We start from the raw sequence: 19799 nt of genomic DNA, 5'->3' as shown, positions 1-19799 counted from the left end.
CTGCCAACTGGGAGAGGGTGACTGGAGCTTGGCCTGTCCCCTCCATCATCCCAAACAAGCCCTTCCTCCTCCACAGGGAAAGACAGGAGAAGTGGGGCCCCTAGGGGAGAGGGGTCCTCCGGGTCCCCCCGGACCACCTGGAGATCAAGGTCTTCCGGGCCAGGAAGGCAGAGAAGGGGCCAAGGTGAGATCCCCCCACCACCATCCCCGGCTGGTGGGAGTGGAAGGGACCTGCCAGAACAGATGCTGTGGTAGAGGCAAGGGGTGCGTGGGAGGGGGCAACACCCTGTGTCTGGGGCCTCACCTCCTTTCTTTGTTCCCCTGCAGGGGGAGCTGGGCCCACCAGGACCCCTGGGGAAAGAGGGACCAGCTGGTCCCAGGGGCTTCCCAGGCCCCCCAGGAGCCCCCGGAGAGCCAGTGAGTAGCAGCACATGAGGAAGGGGGTGTGGCTGCGGCCCTGGGGTGGGAATGCTGGCTGGAGGGGCCAGGGAGAGGCCACCCCTGGAGGTGAGCCTCAGGGCCCAGGCAGGGGAATGTGACCCTGTGCCCCAGAGTGAAGACAGGACCTGAGGTCTCCTAGCAGTCTTGACCATGACTTCTTTCCTTCCCCAGGGGCCTGTAGGCTTGAAGGGTGACAAAGGCCCTCCTGGCCCAGTTGGAGCCAATGTAAGTGACAGTGTCTGGGCATGGGGTGTGCAGGAGGAGACTTGAGGGTGTGGGGAGCTCAAGTTGGAGGCCCTAATGTTGGGAAGCTTAGAGAGACTGGGTGAGCTCCAGTTCAGCTGTGAATCCGGGGTTACTCTGTGGGTCCAGCAGCTCTGCTGGGTGACGGTGTGTGTCGGGAGCGGGGTGTCTTCAAACCAGTCCAGGAAATGCATATCACGAGAAAACCACTCCTGGGCTTCAGTACCGTTTGCCCTCAACTCAACGCACGTTTTAGCTCCTTTTTGCATAACTTCTGAAATCCCCTTGCCTAAGCCTTATCTAACAAAACCCTCTAAAAGTCCTTAAAATGATGGTGTGCTGGACGGGCTCAAGCCAGGTTGTCTCAAACCTTCAACTTGCACAGAAGGGGTGGTAAGGTCAAGTCCCGTAACGCCAGGTGCCGGTACACCTGGAGAACAGTGGGGCGAGAAACCCCTGGGGCTGGAGAGGAGTGAGCGAGGTGTCGAGCTGGAGGGGGTGTTGGAGGAAGACTCAGGGGAGAGTGAACCTGGCTCCGTGCTCAGTGTGTCCTCTGAAGGACTGCTGATGGTGGGATTAAGGCAACTCTGCTGCAACCACTGCTCCCTTCCTTCCCTAGGGTTCCCCTGGAGAGCGGGGTCCTTTGGGCCCAGCTGGAGGCATTGGGCTCCCCGGCCAGAGCGGAAACCAAGGCCCTATTGGGCCTGCTGGCGAGAAGGGATCCCCGGTGAGTGGCTGGCCCACCTACTTCCCCCCGGCAGCCTCACACCCTGCCTCCTGCGGCCCCTTCTGGCTCTGACGCCTCGCCTTCCCCATTCTCCCTGACAGGGAGAACGCGGCGCTCCCGGCCCCACTGGCAAGGATGGCATCCCAGGGCCCCTGGGACTTCCGGGCCCTTCCGGAGCTCCCGGGCCTTCTGGCGAGGAAGGGGACAAGGTGAGGGGTTGAGGGAGGGGTGTCCAGGGGCTGGAGTGGGAGGACAGGTCTTGTCATTCTGCTTCCTCCGCAGGGGGAAGTGGGACCCCCTGGCCACAAGGGAAGCAGAGGAGAGAAGGGCGAAGTGGTGAGCAGTGTGAGGGTGTCCCTGGGGTGGGTGGGCTTCAGGAGCCAGTGGGGAGGAGCAGATGAGGGGGACCACACAGTGCTTCCTGCATCCCTGAGCCCCATCCTGACGCCATCCACATACATCCATGTACCCTCTCCCCTGTGCCCCCTACTCCCATTCCTTGGGCACATTGCCGTCTGCTTTGTGTCTTGGTACACCTCTGAGCCTTCAGTTCCCAGCTTTGCCCCGAGCCCCGCTTCCAGGGCGTGCCATTGGACAACTGCACCCCAAGTTTCCCTAGGACCTCTGGGGATGGGCCCGTAGCGGACGAGCCTGGGGCAGCTGTCTGTCTGGGGGACACCTGCTGGACTGGTGTTAGGAAAGGCATGGATGGGGCAGCCGTGGCTATGGTTCCTGGTGGAGAGGGTTATTCTCGTAAAAAGACAAGGGGGGTGGTGTGATGACATCTCTGGACCCCCTCCCCAGTCTTGAACTCGATGGGATCTTCCCCCTCCTCTAGGGACCCCCTGGACCAACAGGGGTTCGAGGTCCTGTGGGGCATCCGGGTTCCCCGGTGAGTACACTCTAAGCGTGACGGTCCTGCTTGAGGTCTCCCAACCACAACCCCTACCCGCAAGGCCGACACCCAACAGGAAATCAAGTGTGGGCGACTCTCCCCTGCTTGTCAACCCTAAACCTCTCACCCCAGTCTTCACAGGACCTGACCTTCAGTTCCCTCATCCCTTCTCTCCCAGTTCCTGCTAAGCCAACACCATTCCAGCAACCAGACCCTTAGTCCATTTCCACAAAATGCCCTAGATGGAAGATTTATTGAGAATAGATTCCTGGTTTGGGGGGCCAGAGGGCCCCCAGGGCATGGGGCATGGAGGAGGTGTCACAGAGAGAGCCAGGTGTGGCCTCAGCTGTTCTCTTTCTGCCATCATGGATGTTATCTGACCCCACCTACCTACCAAAGACCACCCCCCACTCCACCTCCAAGTACCGTGACATCAGAGCTGGGGGTTTCTGTTCCCAGCACTTGAACTTCTGGACGACACATTGCAGCAGGCCCCAAATCCCAACCCAGTCCTGGATTCCATCTCAGTTCTGTCTGAATGCTGCCCAGGGCGTGATCCTAACCCACTGCAGACCCTAACCCAAATCCTTCCCAAACTCCATCCCCAGCCTGACTCCCACCCTGACCCTATTGGCCAACCAAGATCCAGATTCCAACTGGGTCTTTCCCGTGTCCTCCTGCTAGGGAGCAGATGGGGCCCAGGGGCGTCGGGGACCCCCAGGCCTCTTTGGGCAGAAAGGAGATGATGGCGTCAGAGGCTTTGTGGGGGTCATTGGCCCCCCTGGCCTACAGGTGGGTGCCTGACCTGGGGGAGGGGACCCCTCTAGCTTCCCCTACGCTGTGCCCTAACTTGTGTGTTTGTTTCCTAGGGGCTGCCGGGGCCTCCTGGAGAGAAAGGGGAGGTTGGAGATGTGGGCTCCATGGTATGGGCTCCCAGGAGAAGGTTACTGGGTGGGGGTGGCCTATTTGGGGGGTTATGGGGGTCATGTCAAAGGTCACGAAGGGTGGTGCCTGTGCAGTCTTTGTTTTTCTGGAGGGGTGTCAGTGAAGGTACCTCTGATCCTCCCACAGGGTCCCCATGGAGCGCCAGGTCCTCGGGGTCCTCATGGTCCCAGCGGAGCAGAGGTGAGAACTCTGGGGACGGCCGTGAGGTGGGGACGGCTGTGAGGTGGGGACACCCGGTTCCCAAGGAGCTCCAGGGACTCTGGTCACGCATCTAATCCTCCCTGGTCCCTCCAGGGCCCCCCAGGGCTGCCTGGAGGAGTTGGTCAGCCTGGAGCCGTGGGTGAGAAGGTGAGAGAGGGAGAGGAGAGCTTTACGGGGAGGTGGGGAACCTGCCAGAAGAGGTTTTCTCTTCACTGGCCTTTTGTCTCTTCCAGGGTGAGCCTGGGGCTGCTGGAGATCCAGGGCCCGCAGGAACCCCAGGGATCCCGGTGAGTGATGGTGCCAAGATGTGAGCTTTGCCCCTGACTCAGGGAACGTCTGACCTTGGGCCCCTGTACACGGTCGGTCCTAAGTCATCCACTGGTCCCAGGGCCTAGGGTGGTGGTTTTGGGGCCTCAGATCCAAATCCTGACCCTGGCCTGTAAGATGGACTGCCCACAGAAGACCACTCTGTGCACTCTAACGGCTCAACCAAACTTGCCGTGACCAGTGGGTGACTGGACCATCCAGACCTCTGACCTCTGACCTCAGCCAGGCCTCCTATGACCCCCGATCCCAAAAAAGCAACACACCACCATGTTGTCTGCATCCATGTGTGCTGACCCTTGACTTCTGCCTCTCCAAAGGGGCCCAAGGGAGACGTTGGTGAAAAGGGAGACACAGGCCCCTCTGGAGCTGCTGGACCACCTGGCAAGAAGGGCCCTCCTGGAGAGGACGGGGCCAAAGGAGACATGGTGAGTGTAGGGGGGCATGGAGGCAGAGCTGGGGGTGCAGACACGCATTGAACCTGCCTTCACGCTCCTGTGAGCAACCCAGGCATGGCTGAATGAATGAATACATAGATGCATGCAATGAATGAATGCAATGAATGAATGAAAAATAAAAAATACGGCATGGAAGAGTTGATTTCACTGATCTTCCTCTCTGTCTCTCCTCTCTGTATATCTGACTTTGTAATAAAAATAACTAACACTAAAAAAGAAGAGTTGATTTCACGGGGATTCATCCTGGCCATGTTGAAAGGAAGCTCAGACTTGGGTCAGTTCTGAATCCTGAGCTAGAAGGCAGAGGAAATGAGGCATGGGAAGCTCACAGCTCAGCACTGCCGGCACCACTAACCCCAGGGCGCCTGCTCGGGCACCCACTAACCCAAGGGCGCCTGCTCCAGCACCCACTAACGCCCAGGGTTCCTGCTCTGGCACCCACTGACCCCCAGAGCACCTGCTGCGGCACCCACTAACCCCCAGGGTGCCTGCTCCAGCACCCACTGACCCCCAGGGTGCCTGCTCCAGCACCCACTGACCCCCAGGGTGCCTACTCCAGCACCCACTGACGTCCAGCGTTCTGCCAGCACCCACTGACGTCCAGGGTTCCTGCTCCAGCACCCACTAACCCCCAGGGCGCCTGCTCCGGCACCCACTGACCCCCAGAGCGCCTGCTCCGGCACCCGCTGACCCCCAGGGCGCCTGCTCCGGCACCCACTGACCCCCAGGGCGCCTGCTCCGGCACCCGCTGACCCCCAGGGCGCCTGCTCCGGCACCCGCTGACCTCCAGGGCGCCTGCTCCAGCAGGCAGGGGACTCTGTGTCTCGCTCGCCAATGTGTTACCAGCAGCCAGAGCTGGAACACTATCCGCCCGATGAACGCCTAACTGCAGGAATCCAGAGGTATGAATTTGGGTCACTTTACGTTCCAGGGCCCCGTAGGGCTCCCCGGAGACCTGGGACCCCCAGGAGACCCTGGAGTTTCGGTAGGTAGACTCCCAAGCCTCTGTCCCTCCCCCGAGCCCAGAATACTGGGGTCCCGAATTTGCCCCATCCCACTTGGTCTCCCTTCTCCATAGGGTGTGGACGGAACCCCAGGCGAGAAGGGAGACCCTGGTGATGTCGGAGCTCCGGTGAGTTGGGACACAGAGGGTGTGGTTCTGGGTGAGGGGTGGGCCTGGCCGGTGGGTGAAGAGGGGAGCAGAGAGGTGGGCTTGTGGGCTTGCCTGTCGCGTTTCCCTGTCGCGGGTGCCAGGTGTGTCTGAGCCAGGCTGTCTGATGCTGGTTCTGTTCTCTCCTCCACAGGGGCCGCCTGGCGCTTCTGGGGAACCTGGTGCCCGTGGGCCCCCTGGCAAGAGGGTGAGTTAACGACTCCCTCCTTGGTGCCCCACCCCAAGCCCCCACCTGCCCCTGCAGCGGCTCCTCACACCCCATTTCCTCCGCAGGGTCCGCCTGGCCGTATGGGTCCAGAAGGCAGAGAAGGGGAGAAAGGTGCTAAGGTCGGTGTGTAACCGTGGGGAGGGAGGGGATCCCCGTGTTGAGCCCCTGGCCTGCAGGAGAGGTCGGGACTGGCAGCCACTGCACGCACCTGCTACCTTCTGGTGGGGTCTCTGAGGCCAGCACCCTCTGGCTCTGCTTGCCCCCCACTTGACTGTCCATTTTAGGGGGAGCCAGGTCCTGACGGGCCTCCAGGGAGGACGGGGCCCCTGGGGGCTCAAGGGCCCCCTGGGCGAGTCGGGCCTGAGGGTCTTCGAGGGATACCAGGACCTGTGGTGAGTGGGACAGGGTCGAGGTGCATCAGGGGTGGGCCCACTGGCAGTCCCTCCTTGTCCCTCAGAGGGGGGGAGCTGGCCCTGGTGGGTGGTGGGGGTGTCTGCGCTGGGGTCTGCCTTCACTCTCTGTGTTATCCTCAGGGTGAGCCTGGCCTTCTGGGAGCCCCTGGACAGACGGGCCCCCCTGGCCCCCTGGTAAGAGACTCCTTTGTCCCTGGGGTCGCAGCTCCAAGGAGTCGCCAGGTCACCCAGACAACACACAGTGTCCACTGGCGCTGATGGTGTGGGCTGACCCCTCTCTTCTCGCCACTCATCCCTCCATCTTACTGGTCTACACTGACCACACACACATCAACCCACTCACAGATCCTGGCCACTGACCACTCCTTGTCTCTGCCATCCCTTCTGCGTTTTGGCCAGCCCCATCATTCCCGTGTGGGATCTGGGCAGCATTCCCCCTGAGCAGCCCCTAGCACACGCATGCAAGTTGAGAGATTTCTCCGGTGAGACTAGCTGACGGGCCCTTGCTCTCCTGCCAGGGCCCCTCTGGCCTCCCAGGGCTGAAGGGAGATGCTGGTCCCAAAGGGGAGAAGGTAAGGTCTTCCCATCCCATGATTTCCCTGCCAGGCGTCCCGTCCTTCCCTCTCTCCCTGGCCAGACACTGGGGTGTCCCCTGAGGCTCCCAGACCCCCACCTCGCCCCTCCGTGTGTCTCTCTGTGCTCCAGGGTCACATTGGACTGATTGGCCTCGTTGGTCCTCCTGGGGAGGCCGGAGAGAAGGGGGACCAGGGCTTGCCAGGTGTGCAAGGTCCCCCTGGCCCCAAGGGAGAACCTGTAAGTGTGTGTCGTGCTCTGAGGGGGCGGGCTGTGTGTTTCCAAGGAGCAGGTGGGAGGCAGTCTGGGAACCTGGCTCCGGGGTGATGGGGGCTCTGTCTGGGGCTTGGAGAGGGGTTGTCTGTGGGGAGCGGGGAACTGGAGGCTTGTGTGGGGTTTGGGAACTTTCCCTACGAGTAGTGACCCTGCTGTCCCTTCTCCAGGGCCCTCCTGGTCTCACTGGTGCTGTGGGTCACCCTGGGCTGCCAGGCGTGGTGGTGAGTGTGGAGGGGTTGTGGGCATGGGGCCACAGTGGAGGGCCAGGCCAGGACCCCAGCTCTCCCTGTCTCTATCCCACAGGGCCCTCTGGGACAGAAGGGTTCCAAGGGGTCCCTGGTGAGTACATGTTGCATCCTCGGCTTCTCACCCACCTCTCCTTCGGCCGCCCCTGATGCTTTGGCACACCTCTCTTCACGTCTTTGTGCCTTCTGCTCAACACCTGCTGTTGCGTCTCATCCATTGTGCAGTGCTATCTGTGGTAGGAGGCAGCTCCGAAGAGAGGCAGCCCTGTGGTCAGTGATGCTGTGCCCGGGAGGGCAAGTTGCCCATTTCACACGTGTTCCTTTAGGCCATGGAAAGCTGCCTCTCTAGCTTCACGTTCAGCACTGGCCGTGTGTGTGTGTGTGTGTGCTGATGGGAAGGGGTTGCCATAGACAGCGTCCACCCCCAAGTGACCTCTCTCCCTAGGGATCCCCGGGTCCCCGAGGAGACCCTGGACCTGCAGGACCCCCCGGCCCTCCGGTGAGTTCCCCAGGGCAAACACCAGGGCCTGGGTGGGGAGGTGGGTGTGGAGGACAGGGTCTATGTCTCGTGCTGTGGCCTCGGGGTGGGGGTGTCCCAAGAGGGGCTCTCAGGGGGCCAGGTGCAGGTGGGCTGAGCACCCCTGGAGAGCTCCGGGAGGGGAGGGGCCTGGAGGGAGGCTGTCCTTGAGGGTTTTGTTGCTTCTGGCTCTGTCTCATCTCTTGGGGCCTTTGCCCAACTCTGTTCCCCTGTTTACTCTTTCTCTTCTTCCTTCTCCATCGCCTTCTCCGTCTCACCATCTCCGCATCTTCCTCTCACCTGCCTGCTCGCCCTCACCCCTGTCTCTCTCGCCCACCTCTTTCTTTGCTTTCTCTCCTCTCCTTCTTGCCCACCCTTATGGGCAGGGTCCCCCTGCGGAGGTGCACGGGCTGCGCCGGCGCCGTTCTGTCCCAGAGAAGCCAGAGGCCCTGGAAGGCGGTCTGGAGGAGGTGCTGGCATCTCTCACTTCCCTCAGCTTGGAGCTGGAACAGCTGCGGCACCCTCCCGGCACAGCTGAGCACCCCGGCCTCATGTGCCATGAACTACACCGCCACCACCCACACCTGCCTGATGGTGAGGTCCAGGGCAGGCGTGAGGGTGGGGTGCAGCCGAGGCCATTACCTCCCGTTCACCTGTCCACCTGCTCCGTGTGGCTCTGTGACAGGGGACTACTGGATTGACCCCAACCAGGGCAGCGTGCGGGACGCTCTCAGGGTGTTCTGCAACTTCACGGCGGGAGGCGAGACCTGCCTGAATCCAGACAAGAAGTTTGAGATGGTGAGTGGTGGCGATCCACCTGGCTGCTGCCCTCCCACAGGATGTGGGGGCCGATCCTGCCTTCATGGAACTCTTCCTGGGCCGGCTGTATGCCTAGTGCTGTCTGGGGCTAGAGCAGATTATCAGACAGAAAACAGCCTGGGTTGTCTATTTCACTTATCTGAGAGGCAGAAAGACAAAGACAGGGCAACAGAGAGATGGCAAGTGTTCCTCCATGTATCGGCCCACTCCCTGACAGCAACGTTCCGGCCAAGCCTAAGGTGGGAGCCAGCAGCGGGCCTCCCACGAGCGAGGCAGGGGCCCTTGAGCCCTCACTGCTGCCTCGCAGGAAGCCACGTCAGGTCAGAGCCTGGAATCGAACCCAGGCATGCCAGTGTGGGTTGTGGACATCCTAACTGCTAGGTAACGTGCCCACTTGATGTATGTGCTGCCGAAGCAAGCACCAAGTGCCTACTTAAAAAAAGATCTGTTTTTATTGGAAAGTAAGATTTATAGAGAGAAAGAGAGAAAGCAAGAGAGAAAGGTCTTCCATCCACTGGTTCACTTCCTAAGCGGCTGCAATGGCCAGAGCTGAACCGACCCGAAGCCAGAAGCCAAGAGTTTCTTTCAGGTCTCCCACACGGGTGCAGGGTCCCCAGGCTTTGGGCCATCCTCCACTGCTTTCCCAGGCCACAGCAGGGAGCTGGATGGGAAGTGGAGCAGCCAGGACATGAACCGGTGCCCACACGGGATCCCGGCGCAGTTAAGGCAAGCATTTAGTCACCGAACCTATGCCCCGGTTACACATCACACTATTTTTTTTGAGGTTTTTTTTTTCTTTTTTTTATTAAAAAGTCAGGTATACAGAGAGAAGGAAAGACAGAAAGGAAGAACTTCTGTCTGCTGACTCGCTCCCCAAACAGCTGCAAGCTCAGCTCCAGCCTCTTCGGGTTTTCCATGTGGGTGCAGGTCCCAAGTCTTTGGGCCGTCCTTCACTGCTTTCCCAGGCCACAGGCAGGGAGCAGGACACAAGCAGGATGGGAAGCGGGGCCACCAGGACACAAATTAGTGCCCATATGGGATCCCAGTGCATGCAAGGTAAGGATTTTAGCTGCTAGGCCACCATGCCAGGCCCACAGTCTTTCTTTAGGAGCTGATCCAAGCCTCACCAGAAAAGCAGAGAGTAAATCAGAGAGCCTGGGGAGGCAGTCAGGGAGGGGTCCTGCTGGGTACCTGGGGCACAGTCTCAATGGAGAGCCCCAGGAGAGGGGACCAGGTAGCCCAGGGCACCTGAGTGACAGAAGCTGAGACAGTTGCAGATCCACTTCCATCAGTCATTGGTTGAGAGCTTCTGCAGGGGTGGAGTCCCAGCTGATCCCACCCCCAAGACTGGGCAACATCCTGAGATACCCCTGGTCAACAGGAGGCGAAATGCAGACAGGTATGGATGGGTGAGCGCCCACACTGCCCCCTCTCTCTCCAGGTGAAACTGGCCTCTTGGTCCAAGGAGAAGCCTGGAGGCTGGTACAGCACCTTCCGCAGAGGCAAGAAGGTGGGTCCCTTCCTCGGGGTCCAGCTGGGCTGGGCAGGGAAACCAGTGGAACCCGGGTGTTGGGGCGCGGGGATGCCAGGGTGGTAGCCGGGGAGACGAGGCTGCCAGGTTGGAGAGAGTGGAGGTCGGCCATTCCAAGGGTAGTGCTTGCAGGTGAGTCTGCAGCGTCAACGCTCTGGGCAGAGAGGATAAAATCCTGGGTGTGGAAGCTGAGGGTGTGGGGCAAGAGCTGAGATAGCCAGGCTGGGGGACATACTGCGTGGGGGGTTGTGAGGATGGTCTTAGGAGTCTGACCTAGATCTCTAGGTGGTCAGTCAGGGACGCGAGGGAGTGCCCGTGGGACAACCTGCCACCCTGACTTGCTCCGTCCTCACCCAGTTCTCCTATGTGGACGCTGACGGGGCCCCAGTGAACGTGGTACAATTGACCTTCCTGAAATTGCTGAGCGCCACTGCCCGCCAGACCTTCACCTACACCTGCCAGAACTCGGCTGCCTGGCTGGATGAGGCCGCTGGCGACCACAGCCGATCCGTCCGCTTCCTCGGGACCAACGGAGAGGAGTTGTCCTTCAACCAGACAGCAGCGGCCACCATCAATGTCCCTTATGATGGCTGCCGGGTAAGGAGGTGTGGCAGGGGCTGGCCGGGAGCGTGGAGGCAAGGCCACCTTGCTCACTCCCGTCCCTGTCTTCTTGTGGTTCAGCTCCGGAAGGGCCAGGCGAAGACCCTGTTGGAGCTCAGCTCTTCTCGAGTGGGCTTTCTGCCCCTGTGGGATGTGGCAGCTGTGGACTTTGGCCAGACGAACCAGAAGTTTGGATTTGAACTGGGCCCCGTCTGCTTTAGCAGCTGAAGGTGGGAGGGGCTCTGAGAGAAGCCCAATGCGGGACATGACCGGTGCTGAGGCTGGGAAGCTGTCGTATTTATCGTCTCCTGGGAGGGCTCCGGAGCCAGGAGATGGGACTTGGCCCCCTGTGGTCACAACAGTATTCCTTCTTGCTTCCAAGAGAATGAGGGTGAGATGCCATGGCTTGAAGGTCCAGCCTCCACCACTTGACCACAGGTGCTCCAGTATCCCCTGCCTTGACCCCCATCACAGGTGCTCCAGCCTCCCCTGGCTTCTCCCGGCCACAGGTGCTCCAACCTCTCCCACCTGACCACAGGTGCTCAAACTGTAGCCTGGCTATCTTCCCCATCGCCACCCAACCTTTAGTTCCCAGCCCTAAGACGCCCCCAACCCCAACCCCGTACAACCACTTGCTGACTCACAGCAGACCAAAGCCACTGCTCCGCCACGCCCCCACGCCCTTTGGTGCTGCCTTTCCCCGGAGTTAAGCACTGGATTTCCCCCATCCAAGGCTGGGAGCCCTTCGCTCCTTCTTGTTCCCAGGTGGGGTCACGATGAAGGGGCTGACGTCAGACCAGGGAGTGAAGGGGACCTTCCCTTGGCCAAGCTACGTGTTCCCTCTGCTCCCCTTCCCAATCTCCCGTCACCCCGAGGTCACCTTGCCATGCCAGGCGGTGTGGGGACTACATGGTGGGGGTGAATCAGGATCCTCATGGTGCTGCCCTATTTATACCTGGATCTCTATTAAAAGGGAAAATCACCTCCCTCCCCCGCTGTGTATTTAATCTGCTTCCTCCATCGGGAAGGCTGGGATATGATGAGAGAGATTCTGGCCCTCAACTCTCGGGCCACAGGGCACAACTGGCATCTCAAATCTGAGAATAAACCGGTGAACTGTGGTTTTGTTTCTGTCTCGTCCAGTGCCCACCCTGTGTTTCTTTTTTCTTTTCTTTTCTTTTTTTTATTTTTTTAAAGATGTATTTTTTTTTATTGGAAAGGCGGATATACAGAGAGGAGAGACAGAGAGGAAGATCTTCCGTCCGATGATTCACTCCCCAAGTGAGTGCAACGGTCGATGCTATGCCGATCCGGGTCTCCCACACGGGTGCAGGGTCCCAAAGCTTTGGGCCGTCCTTGACTGCCTTCCCGGGCCACAAGCAGGGAGCTGGATGGGAAGCGGGGCTGCCGGGATTAGAACTGGCGCCCATATGGGATCCCGGGCGTGCAAGGCGAGTACCTTAACCACTGCGCCACCGCGCCGGGCCCCACCCTGTGTTTCTTAAGATCTGGCTCTTGCTGCTCACGAAGTGCCTGCTGCCACTGTCTTAACGGGTTAGGTGTGTCTGGGGAATTGAATTATGCTGCTATTTACTGGAGGGTATCACCATCCTCACAAACCCAAGGGCCTAGAGGAAGAGTTGAAATTATCCATGAAGGTTCCCTGCCTGGGGTTGCTGTGCTGGCTCACAGGCTGACCCTCCACCTGCATGTGTTGGCATCCCCCATGAGCGTAGGTTTGGGTGGGCTGTCCCACTTCCCACCCAGCTCCCTGCCTGTGGCCTGGGAAAGCAGTGGAGGACGGCCCACAGCCTTGGGACCTGCACCCGCGTGGGAGACCCGGAAGAAGCTTCGGGTCGGCTCAGCTCTGGCCGTTGGGGCCACTTGAGGAGTGAACCATCAGATGGAAGATCTTCCTCTCTATCTCTCCTCCTCTTTGTATATCTGCCTTTCCAATAAAAATAAATAAATTTTGGGGGGAAAAAAAGGATGAGGAAATGCTTCCAAGGCCCATTGGCCATCATGGTTTACCTCCAAGTCTCCGTTGGCCCAGAAATCTGCTGTCCAGCTTCGCTGGGGGAGTTGAGCAGTTTATTCTGCCCGCCCACAAACCAGCGGGTGCTGAGCCCTTGCCCAGCGCTGCCCAACACGCACTTGGCACTCGCCTACATCAGGGGGACCCATGAACATTTCAAATATTTATTTTTTGGAAAGCTAGAGAGAAAGGGAGAGATCCTCCATTTGTGGTTGCTTTCCCACATGCTTGGCACAGCTGGAGCTGGCTGAGGCCAAAACCAGGAAGTAGAAACTCCACTTGGGTCTCCCTCCTGGGTGACAGGGACCCCAATGCCGGTCATCACTGCCTCCCACATATCAGCAGAAAGGAGAGGTGCAGTGGAATCAAGCCTCGAACCCAGACACTCCGATCCTGGGGAGCACAACTGGCAGAAGCCGCCCCTCCTCTCACTTCTCTCCACTGCCCCAGCTCATCGTTGTGCCTCCGAGAGGCAGCGTGGCTGCCCAGGGTTTGAATGCCAGTGCACCTGGCTCGTTTTGGCACAGAGCTGTGGTGGTGGTGGGGGGAAGGGCGATTTGTGTATACTTGAAGACCCTCTCATTAGCCAAAAGCTCACTCACAGACGAGTGAGAAATGCGAGCCCGTACATGAAAGGTTAATTGACAAAGGTGTAAGAAGGGAATTCTGGGCTCTGTTTGTTTAGCACCATTGCCAGCGCCCAGGCGGCTGCTGGGAAAACCCCCAGATGATTTGCATATTCAGCAGCCATAATTAATCACACCCCTCCTGCTTCCCCTGGCGATTACTGACACCCACTGTTCCCTGAGCTGGGGGCGGGGCAGGGCAGCCAGTGTGGGAGGAGGGGACTTGCAGGTGCTCCCAGGGGCACACGTCAGGCTCACATGCTCCATGGCTGTGTGATTTCAGCACACACGTTCCCCACACCCTCAACCGATCTCAACCTTGACCCTCTAAATCCGTGAGCCAAACAAGCCTCTTTTCATTATAACCCACCCAGCTGCGCTGTGAGATCGGCTGTTGGCCACTGAGACATCCCTATCTGGGCAGAGTCCAGGGCTGTCCAGTTAGAGAAATCCAAGACCCATTCTCCTCCGTGGAGGAATGCTTGCCATCTTCTAACAGACTGACAGAGAGAGAAGGAAGAGAGATCTTCCCTCCACGCATCTGCTATTGAAATGGCTGCAATGGCTGGGGCTGCCTCGGGCTTCCAGCTTAGTGGCTGGGAGCTGGGTGGAAAGTGGAGCAGCTGGGACTCGAACTTGAACCAGTGCTCATAGGGGATGCCTGTGTGACAGGCCGTAGCTTAATCTGCTCTACTTCCACGCCAGCAGGTAATTTCTGTTTTAAGATTTATCTTTTTAAAATATTTATTTTATTTTTATTGGAATGGCGAATTTACAGAGAGGAGGAGAGAAAGAGAGGAAGCTCTTCCGTTTGATGATTCACTCCCCAAGCGGCTGCAATGGCCAGAGCTAAGCCAATCCGAAGCCAGGAGCTTCCTCCGGGTCTCCCACACGGAGCTTTGGGCCGTCCTCCACTGCTTTCCCAAGCCCCAGGCAGGGAGCTGGATGGGGAGTGGAGCAGCCGGGACTCGAACCGACGCCCCTATGAGATGCTGGTGCTGCAGGCAGATGCTTAGACTGCTACATGCTGTGATGCCGGCCCCACCGTGGTAACCGCCACGAGTGTTCAGCACAGTGAGTGCAATGGCTAGGTTGTGCAAGCGTGCCCACCATCCATCCTTCCCCCACTGAGGCCCTGTCCTCAGGACACCCTGGCTGCGCCCCCACCCAGCCAGCATCCTGAGCTCACTGGAGAGGACACACGTGAGAGTTTAGATGCTCTCCAATCAGCACAGGGTTGCACACATTCCTTTTGCAACTGGCTGTTGGCTCAGCTGTCTTTTTCTTTCCCTCTCCCGGTACTGGAGATGCTGGAGATGGAAGTCAGAGAGGGAGAGGATGTGAAAAAGAACACGCCCACACATGGCTTCACTTTCCAAATGCTTGTGAAACCAGAACAAGGCTGGCCACAGCCTGCAGCTAGATCTCCACCAAGGTCTGCTGCGCAGGTGCCAGGCCCGTAGTCTGCTGCTTTCCACGTGGCGTAGCAGCAGGGAGCTGGAGCTGGGGCTTAGCAGTAGCAGCGCCTTGAACCCAGGCAGAATTAAAGAGAAAAATCAGAGACCAAGAGAGATAGCTCTTCTGTCTGCTGGTTCATTCCACAATTGGCCAGGTGAAAATCAGAAGCCTGGAACTCCGTCTGGATGTCCCACGTGGGTGGCAGGGACCCGAGTATTTAGATCAGCCTTTGCTGCTTCCCAGGTGCATTCGCAGGGAGCTGGGTTGGGAGCGGGACAGCGGGGACTTGAACCGGTGCCCATATGGGATGCCGGCTCTGCGGTAGGAGATTTTCCCTCTGTACCACAACACCAGCTCTGAGGAGGGCATCTTATCTGGCCAAATGCCCAGCCCTGGTCCTGTGTTCCACAGAGCTTGTGGGACCTACTGTGTGCATACTTCGCCATCTCCTTAGGAACCTGTTACGTGTTCCCCGTTTTGTGTTTTCACATCCTGTGTTCTCTGCCCCCAGGAGCATAGAGGCTTAAGAATCAGAATTCTGAGTTTGGGGAAAGGCATATTTTCAGCTGCCTTGGATGGGAGCTCCGAGTTGGCCGCTCCAAGCTTCCCGAAGTTTCCTGTTTGGCCCCAAGGTAAGGCTTAAACCCTTCTTTCTGGCAGCCCCTGCGGACCTCAGCTGCCCCAGTCCTCACAGATGACCTGTGCCTGTGCCTTGTCCCCTCAGGACCTTCCCACTGTGGTCTTGGGTTTACCCTCAGGGCCCTGCCTGCCCCTCTTCACCCTCCAGGTGGCAGCTGGGGTGTCATTCCCTGATGCCAATCGTCCTGGCTGGGTCAGGACCCCGGCGACACGGTCAGAGAACCTTGCTCACTTGTCCTTGGTGGAGAAATCCCTACCAGGGGGCAGAGAGGCGAGGGCAGCCCGAGACACGGGCTGCAAGGCCAGCTTGCCACTCCAAGCTGTGTGGCTCCAGGCAAGCAGGCTCACCTCTCTGAGCCTCCTGCTTTCCCCTCATGCAGGGTCCTGTGCAGGGCAACGGCTACACTGACCTGGCCCAGCTCAGGCCCACTCAGCTCCGCGGCCGGAGCTGCCGTGCCTCAGAGCCAAGTTCCGGCCACATAAGCCTGAGTTTCGGCCTTGCACTTCCTGCCTTGGCAAGACCGGGAAGCATTACTGGGCCTCCTTGTCCCGCCAGCTCAGCGCACAATTCCCAGGCCCCTAATGGGAACCACATGCGCTGGACGCCTGCCCGCCTGCCCGCCCTCCTCCCCTCCGTCACCTCCCCCCAGCAAGGCCTCCTGGGTCCTCCTCCGGCTTCTCACAGTCTCATTCCCACGCTGCCCTGGCCTGGGGCTTGCGTGTGTGTCAGAGGATGCCTCAGCCATGAGTCCTGCGGTGCTGCTGGCACGTGTGCAAAGCCCTCCCTCTTGTTCTGCGTGTTTATGGGCCGGAACCATTTGCCTGAGCTGAGTGGCTATGTGGTGGGCCTGGTGGGTGCGTTTGTCTTCATCCATTTGTTCTATTTTTAAAGATTTATTTATTTTGAAAATTCAGAGTTATGAAGAGGGAGAGAGAGGAGAGATCTTCCATCTGCTGGTTCATTGCCCAAACGGCAAAATGGCCGGAGCTGGGCCATGCTGAAGCCAGGAGCCAGGAGCTTCTTCCGGTCTCCCGTATGAGAGCAGAGGCCCAGTGACAAGCCAGCCTCTGCTGCTTTTCCAAGCCATTAGCAGGGAGCTGATGGGAAGTGGAGCAGCAGGGACACAAACCAGTGCCCATTTGGGATGGACATCAAAGCTGGCAGCTTTACCCACTGTGCCACAGTGCCAGCCCCTGGATTTGTTTTTGCATCTGCATTTCTGTAAACTGTGTGTGTGAGCTGTATGTGTGAGAGCTGCAAGTGAGCTCTGTGTGTGTGAGCTGTGTGTCTGGGTTGTGTGAGCTGCGTGGGTGTGAGCTGCGTGGGTGTGAGCTGCGTGGGTATGGGCTGCACCTTGCTTGTGAGTGCTATGTCTTCCTTTGTGAAAGTGATGCTGGTTGGTCATGGACTGGTGTGGCCAGGTTGACTGTAATCATTGCTGCCTGCCTCGGCTGACTCACTTGTACCCTGGGGAGCAGGAGGGGTGTGTGCTGCTATGGGCTGCATGCCGCGACCTGGGTGAGTGTCTGCGTTGAGTGTTCGTGTGTCTGTCCGCTTGAGGCTAAGATAGTTGTGAAGGTAGAGGGTGAGCCCACAACCGTGGCTCATGTGTGTGTGTCTTGCGTGGAGGACGCCCGGGGCGCAGTCCAAGCACCCAAGATGTGAAGAGAAGCTGAGCAGTGAAGCAGGTAGGACAGGGACCAGAGTGATGTCACAACAGGCTAATCCTACACCCTGAGGTGCCAGCAACCTATGTGGCTGCAGGTACACATTCCAGCTGCTCCACTTCCCACCCCGCTCCCTGCCTGTGGCCTGCTCCACTTCCCACCCAGCTCCCTGCCTGTGGCCTGCTCCACTTCCCACCCAGCTCCCTGCCTGTGGCCTGCCCCACTTCCCACCCAGCGCCCTGCCTGTGGCCTGCTCCACTTCCCACCCAGCTCCCTGCCTGTGGCCTGGGAAAGCAGTGGAGGACGGCCCACAGCCTGGGGACCCTGCACCCGCGTGGGAGACCCGGAAGAAATCAGCTCAGCTTTCTTTAGCCGTTGCAGCTGTTTGAGGAAAGAACCAGTGGATGGAAGGCCTTTTCTCTATATACCTCCTCTCTCAGTGATTCTTTCAAATAAAATCATAAATAAATAATAGGGAAAAACCCAGATGAGACAATCTGTGGGGACTTAAAGACCAAGAGTCTGTATCCTTAGCAGGATGGCAGAGAGGGTTAAGCCTGTCTCCACGCCACTAAAAACTCAACTGAGTGCTAGTCTGAGTCCTGGCTGGTTCACTTCTGCTCTTGCCACCAACAGAGAGCTGACTCACCTTCAGCCTGACAAACCCTGCCTGTTGTGGCCACTGGCAAAGGGCAGCTCTAGTCTCTCCCTCTCTCTCTGCCTTTGAAATAAACAAAGCGTTAAACCACAGGAAGAGCTGTTTTCAAAGTCCTCTTGTTACCAAGAGTCCGATAATTGTTTTATCCAGTTCAAGTGGAATTTCTTCCAATTGATACCATAGGAGTCTTGCATAATGCTACAAGGGTCACCAAGATAAAGACCTGGGTGACATTCGGGGCACACACACACGGGCTTAGAGATCCGTTTGCCTCTTCTTGACCCCTTGCTCCATGGCAGGCCCTGTGCGCAGTAAACAAAACCACGCTGCATCTGTTGCCCTCTGACTGAGGACACGAAGAGGCCGTAGGAAAGCATAGCTCTCACACTCGATGGCGAGATCCAGTTCCCCCCTCTTGTGGACTGTGATGGGGTCTGGCTCCAGAACCCCTGAGCCGTCCTTTTTTTTTTTTTTAAGATTTATTTTTATTGGAAAGTCAGATTTACATGGAAGGAGAGACAGAGAGAAAGATCTTCCGCCCACTGATTCACTTCCCAAGAGGCCGCAATGGCTGGAGCTGCGCTGATCTGAAGCCAAGAGCCAGGAGATTCTTCTGAGTCTCCCACGCGGGTGCAGGGCCATCCTCCGCTGCTTTCCCAGGACACAGCAGGGAGCTGGATGGGAAGTGGAGCAGCTGGGAGTCACATAGGATGCCAGCACATGCAAGGTGAGGATTTAGCCACTGGGCCATGCTGATCTCTTCAGGGAAAGGACACTTGCACTCATCATGTAGCCAGGGCGCTATGCATCTCACTGAGCATGGCTTGACCGAATCATAGTTCCAACCAAAGAAAAATTCCCGCCAGTGACCATAGCTCCAGGGTGGGCATCGGCTGCGGTAAGCACAATGCTGCTGGGAAACTGACCACTGACCAGAGTCCCACCAAGAATGACCACCGGTAACCACAAAATGACCACAATGCTCATCCTATTAGAAGCACGATGCTGACAGCACGCAAACCACATTTGATAGGGCGCTGACCAGCGTGCGCACGAAGCTGAGATGGATACAGACCACGGCTGGCATCCCAGTAGAGTGACAGAGCCCACTCCTGGCCATTCCAAAGAGGGAATCTGATAGGCAGCATTGATCACAGAGCTTTTAGGAAGGCCAACAGGGGAAGGTGAACCAACTCTAGGGCCTCTAGGATTTGAGGTCGTTGCTCAAATCCTGGAGCTGCAGTCACCTGGCGAGAATGGAATCCTGATGGGAACAAGCTAGTGGGTTGTTTTCCCAAGGAAGAGAAAAAGCCACTGCAGGCGTCAGATTTCTCCTCACCCAGCCCCACCTAGCTCCGTTGAGTCCTCGCATTGGCTGAGCCTGGCCAGAGGTGAGGGCAGCTGGGAAATGTAGTGTGTAGGAGTGTGGCCAGGGGAGACTTGGGAGATGTAGTTCACGGGGAACTGTCTGAGACCTTGTGGATCAAATACCAACTGTCTGAGGACACTTCGAAGTCTACGGCAACTGGAATTAAAAGATGGGTTTAGGGATGGGCTTTTGTCCTGGCGGTTGCCGTGCCTGCCTGGCTCCGGCTCCGAGACCAGCTTCCTTGGAATGGGACCCCTGGAGGCAGCGTGGCTGGCTCAGTGACTGGCTCCTTGCCACCCAGCTGCAGCACCTGGACTGAGTTCTCATCTCACAGCTTCAGCCTTGCCGTGGGACTGCTTGGGCCTTTTAGGAGTGTCTCAGTGACAGCTCACTCTGACCGCTTCTTAAATAAATAGAATTGTTTTTCCTTAAAAAAAGGCTTATCTTGGGCTGGCATCAGGTTAAACTACCGGTTCTTCCACTTTTTTTTTTAAAGATTTATTTTTTATTTTTATTGGAAAGTTGGATGTACACAGAGGAGGAAAGACAGAGTGGAAGATTTTCCGTCCGCTGATTCACTCCTCAGGCGGCTGCAATGGCCGGAACTGAGATGATCTGAAGCCAGGAGCCAGGGGTCTCTTCTGGGTCTCCCACGCAGGTGCAGGGTCCCAAGGCTTTGGGCCGTCCTCCACTGCTTTCCCAGGCCCCAGACAGGGAAGCTGGATGGGAAGTGGGGCAGCTGGGACAGGAACGTGCTTA

General features: G+C 58.2%; 1 protein-coding gene across 1 annotated transcript in view; it reads left to right on the top strand.

Annotated features, from left to right (window-relative positions):
* COL5A3 (collagen type V alpha 3 chain) overlaps positions 1–10815 on the top strand; it is a 34264-nt gene extending 23449 nt beyond the window's left edge. Inside the window, exons 39-67 of the mRNA XM_040986226.1 lie at positions 77–184; positions 328–417; positions 613–666; positions 1304–1411; positions 1513–1620; positions 1694–1747; positions 2250–2303; positions 2991–3098; positions 3176–3229; positions 3378–3431; positions 3546–3599; positions 3686–3739; positions 4097–4204; positions 5166–5219; positions 5313–5366; positions 5539–5592; positions 5679–5732; positions 5898–6005; positions 6147–6200; positions 6545–6598; positions 6732–6839; positions 7043–7096; positions 7179–7214; positions 7566–7619; positions 8024–8231; positions 8323–8435; positions 9898–9966; positions 10345–10584; positions 10669–10815. Of these exons, the coding sequence (XP_040842160.1) occupies positions 77–184; positions 328–417; positions 613–666; positions 1304–1411; positions 1513–1620; positions 1694–1747; positions 2250–2303; positions 2991–3098; positions 3176–3229; positions 3378–3431; positions 3546–3599; positions 3686–3739; positions 4097–4204; positions 5166–5219; positions 5313–5366; positions 5539–5592; positions 5679–5732; positions 5898–6005; positions 6147–6200; positions 6545–6598; positions 6732–6839; positions 7043–7096; positions 7179–7214; positions 7566–7619; positions 8024–8231; positions 8323–8435; positions 9898–9966; positions 10345–10584; positions 10669–10815 (2469 nt within the window). The remainder of the gene's footprint in view (positions 1–76; positions 185–327; positions 418–612; positions 667–1303; positions 1412–1512; positions 1621–1693; positions 1748–2249; positions 2304–2990; positions 3099–3175; positions 3230–3377; positions 3432–3545; positions 3600–3685; positions 3740–4096; positions 4205–5165; positions 5220–5312; positions 5367–5538; positions 5593–5678; positions 5733–5897; positions 6006–6146; positions 6201–6544; positions 6599–6731; positions 6840–7042; positions 7097–7178; positions 7215–7565; positions 7620–8023; positions 8232–8322; positions 8436–9897; positions 9967–10344; positions 10585–10668) is intronic.
* Positions 10816–19799: the final 8984 nt, after the last annotated feature.

The sequence above is a fragment of the Ochotona curzoniae genome, unplaced genomic scaffold, assembly GCF_017591425.1.
Source record: "Ochotona curzoniae isolate NIBS_2020 unplaced genomic scaffold, NIBS_Ocur_1.0 contig_4502, whole genome shotgun sequence".
Classification (NCBI taxonomy): Eukaryota; Metazoa; Chordata; class Mammalia; order Lagomorpha; family Ochotonidae; genus Ochotona; species Ochotona curzoniae.
This window is presented reverse-complemented; position numbering and strand designations above follow the sequence as displayed.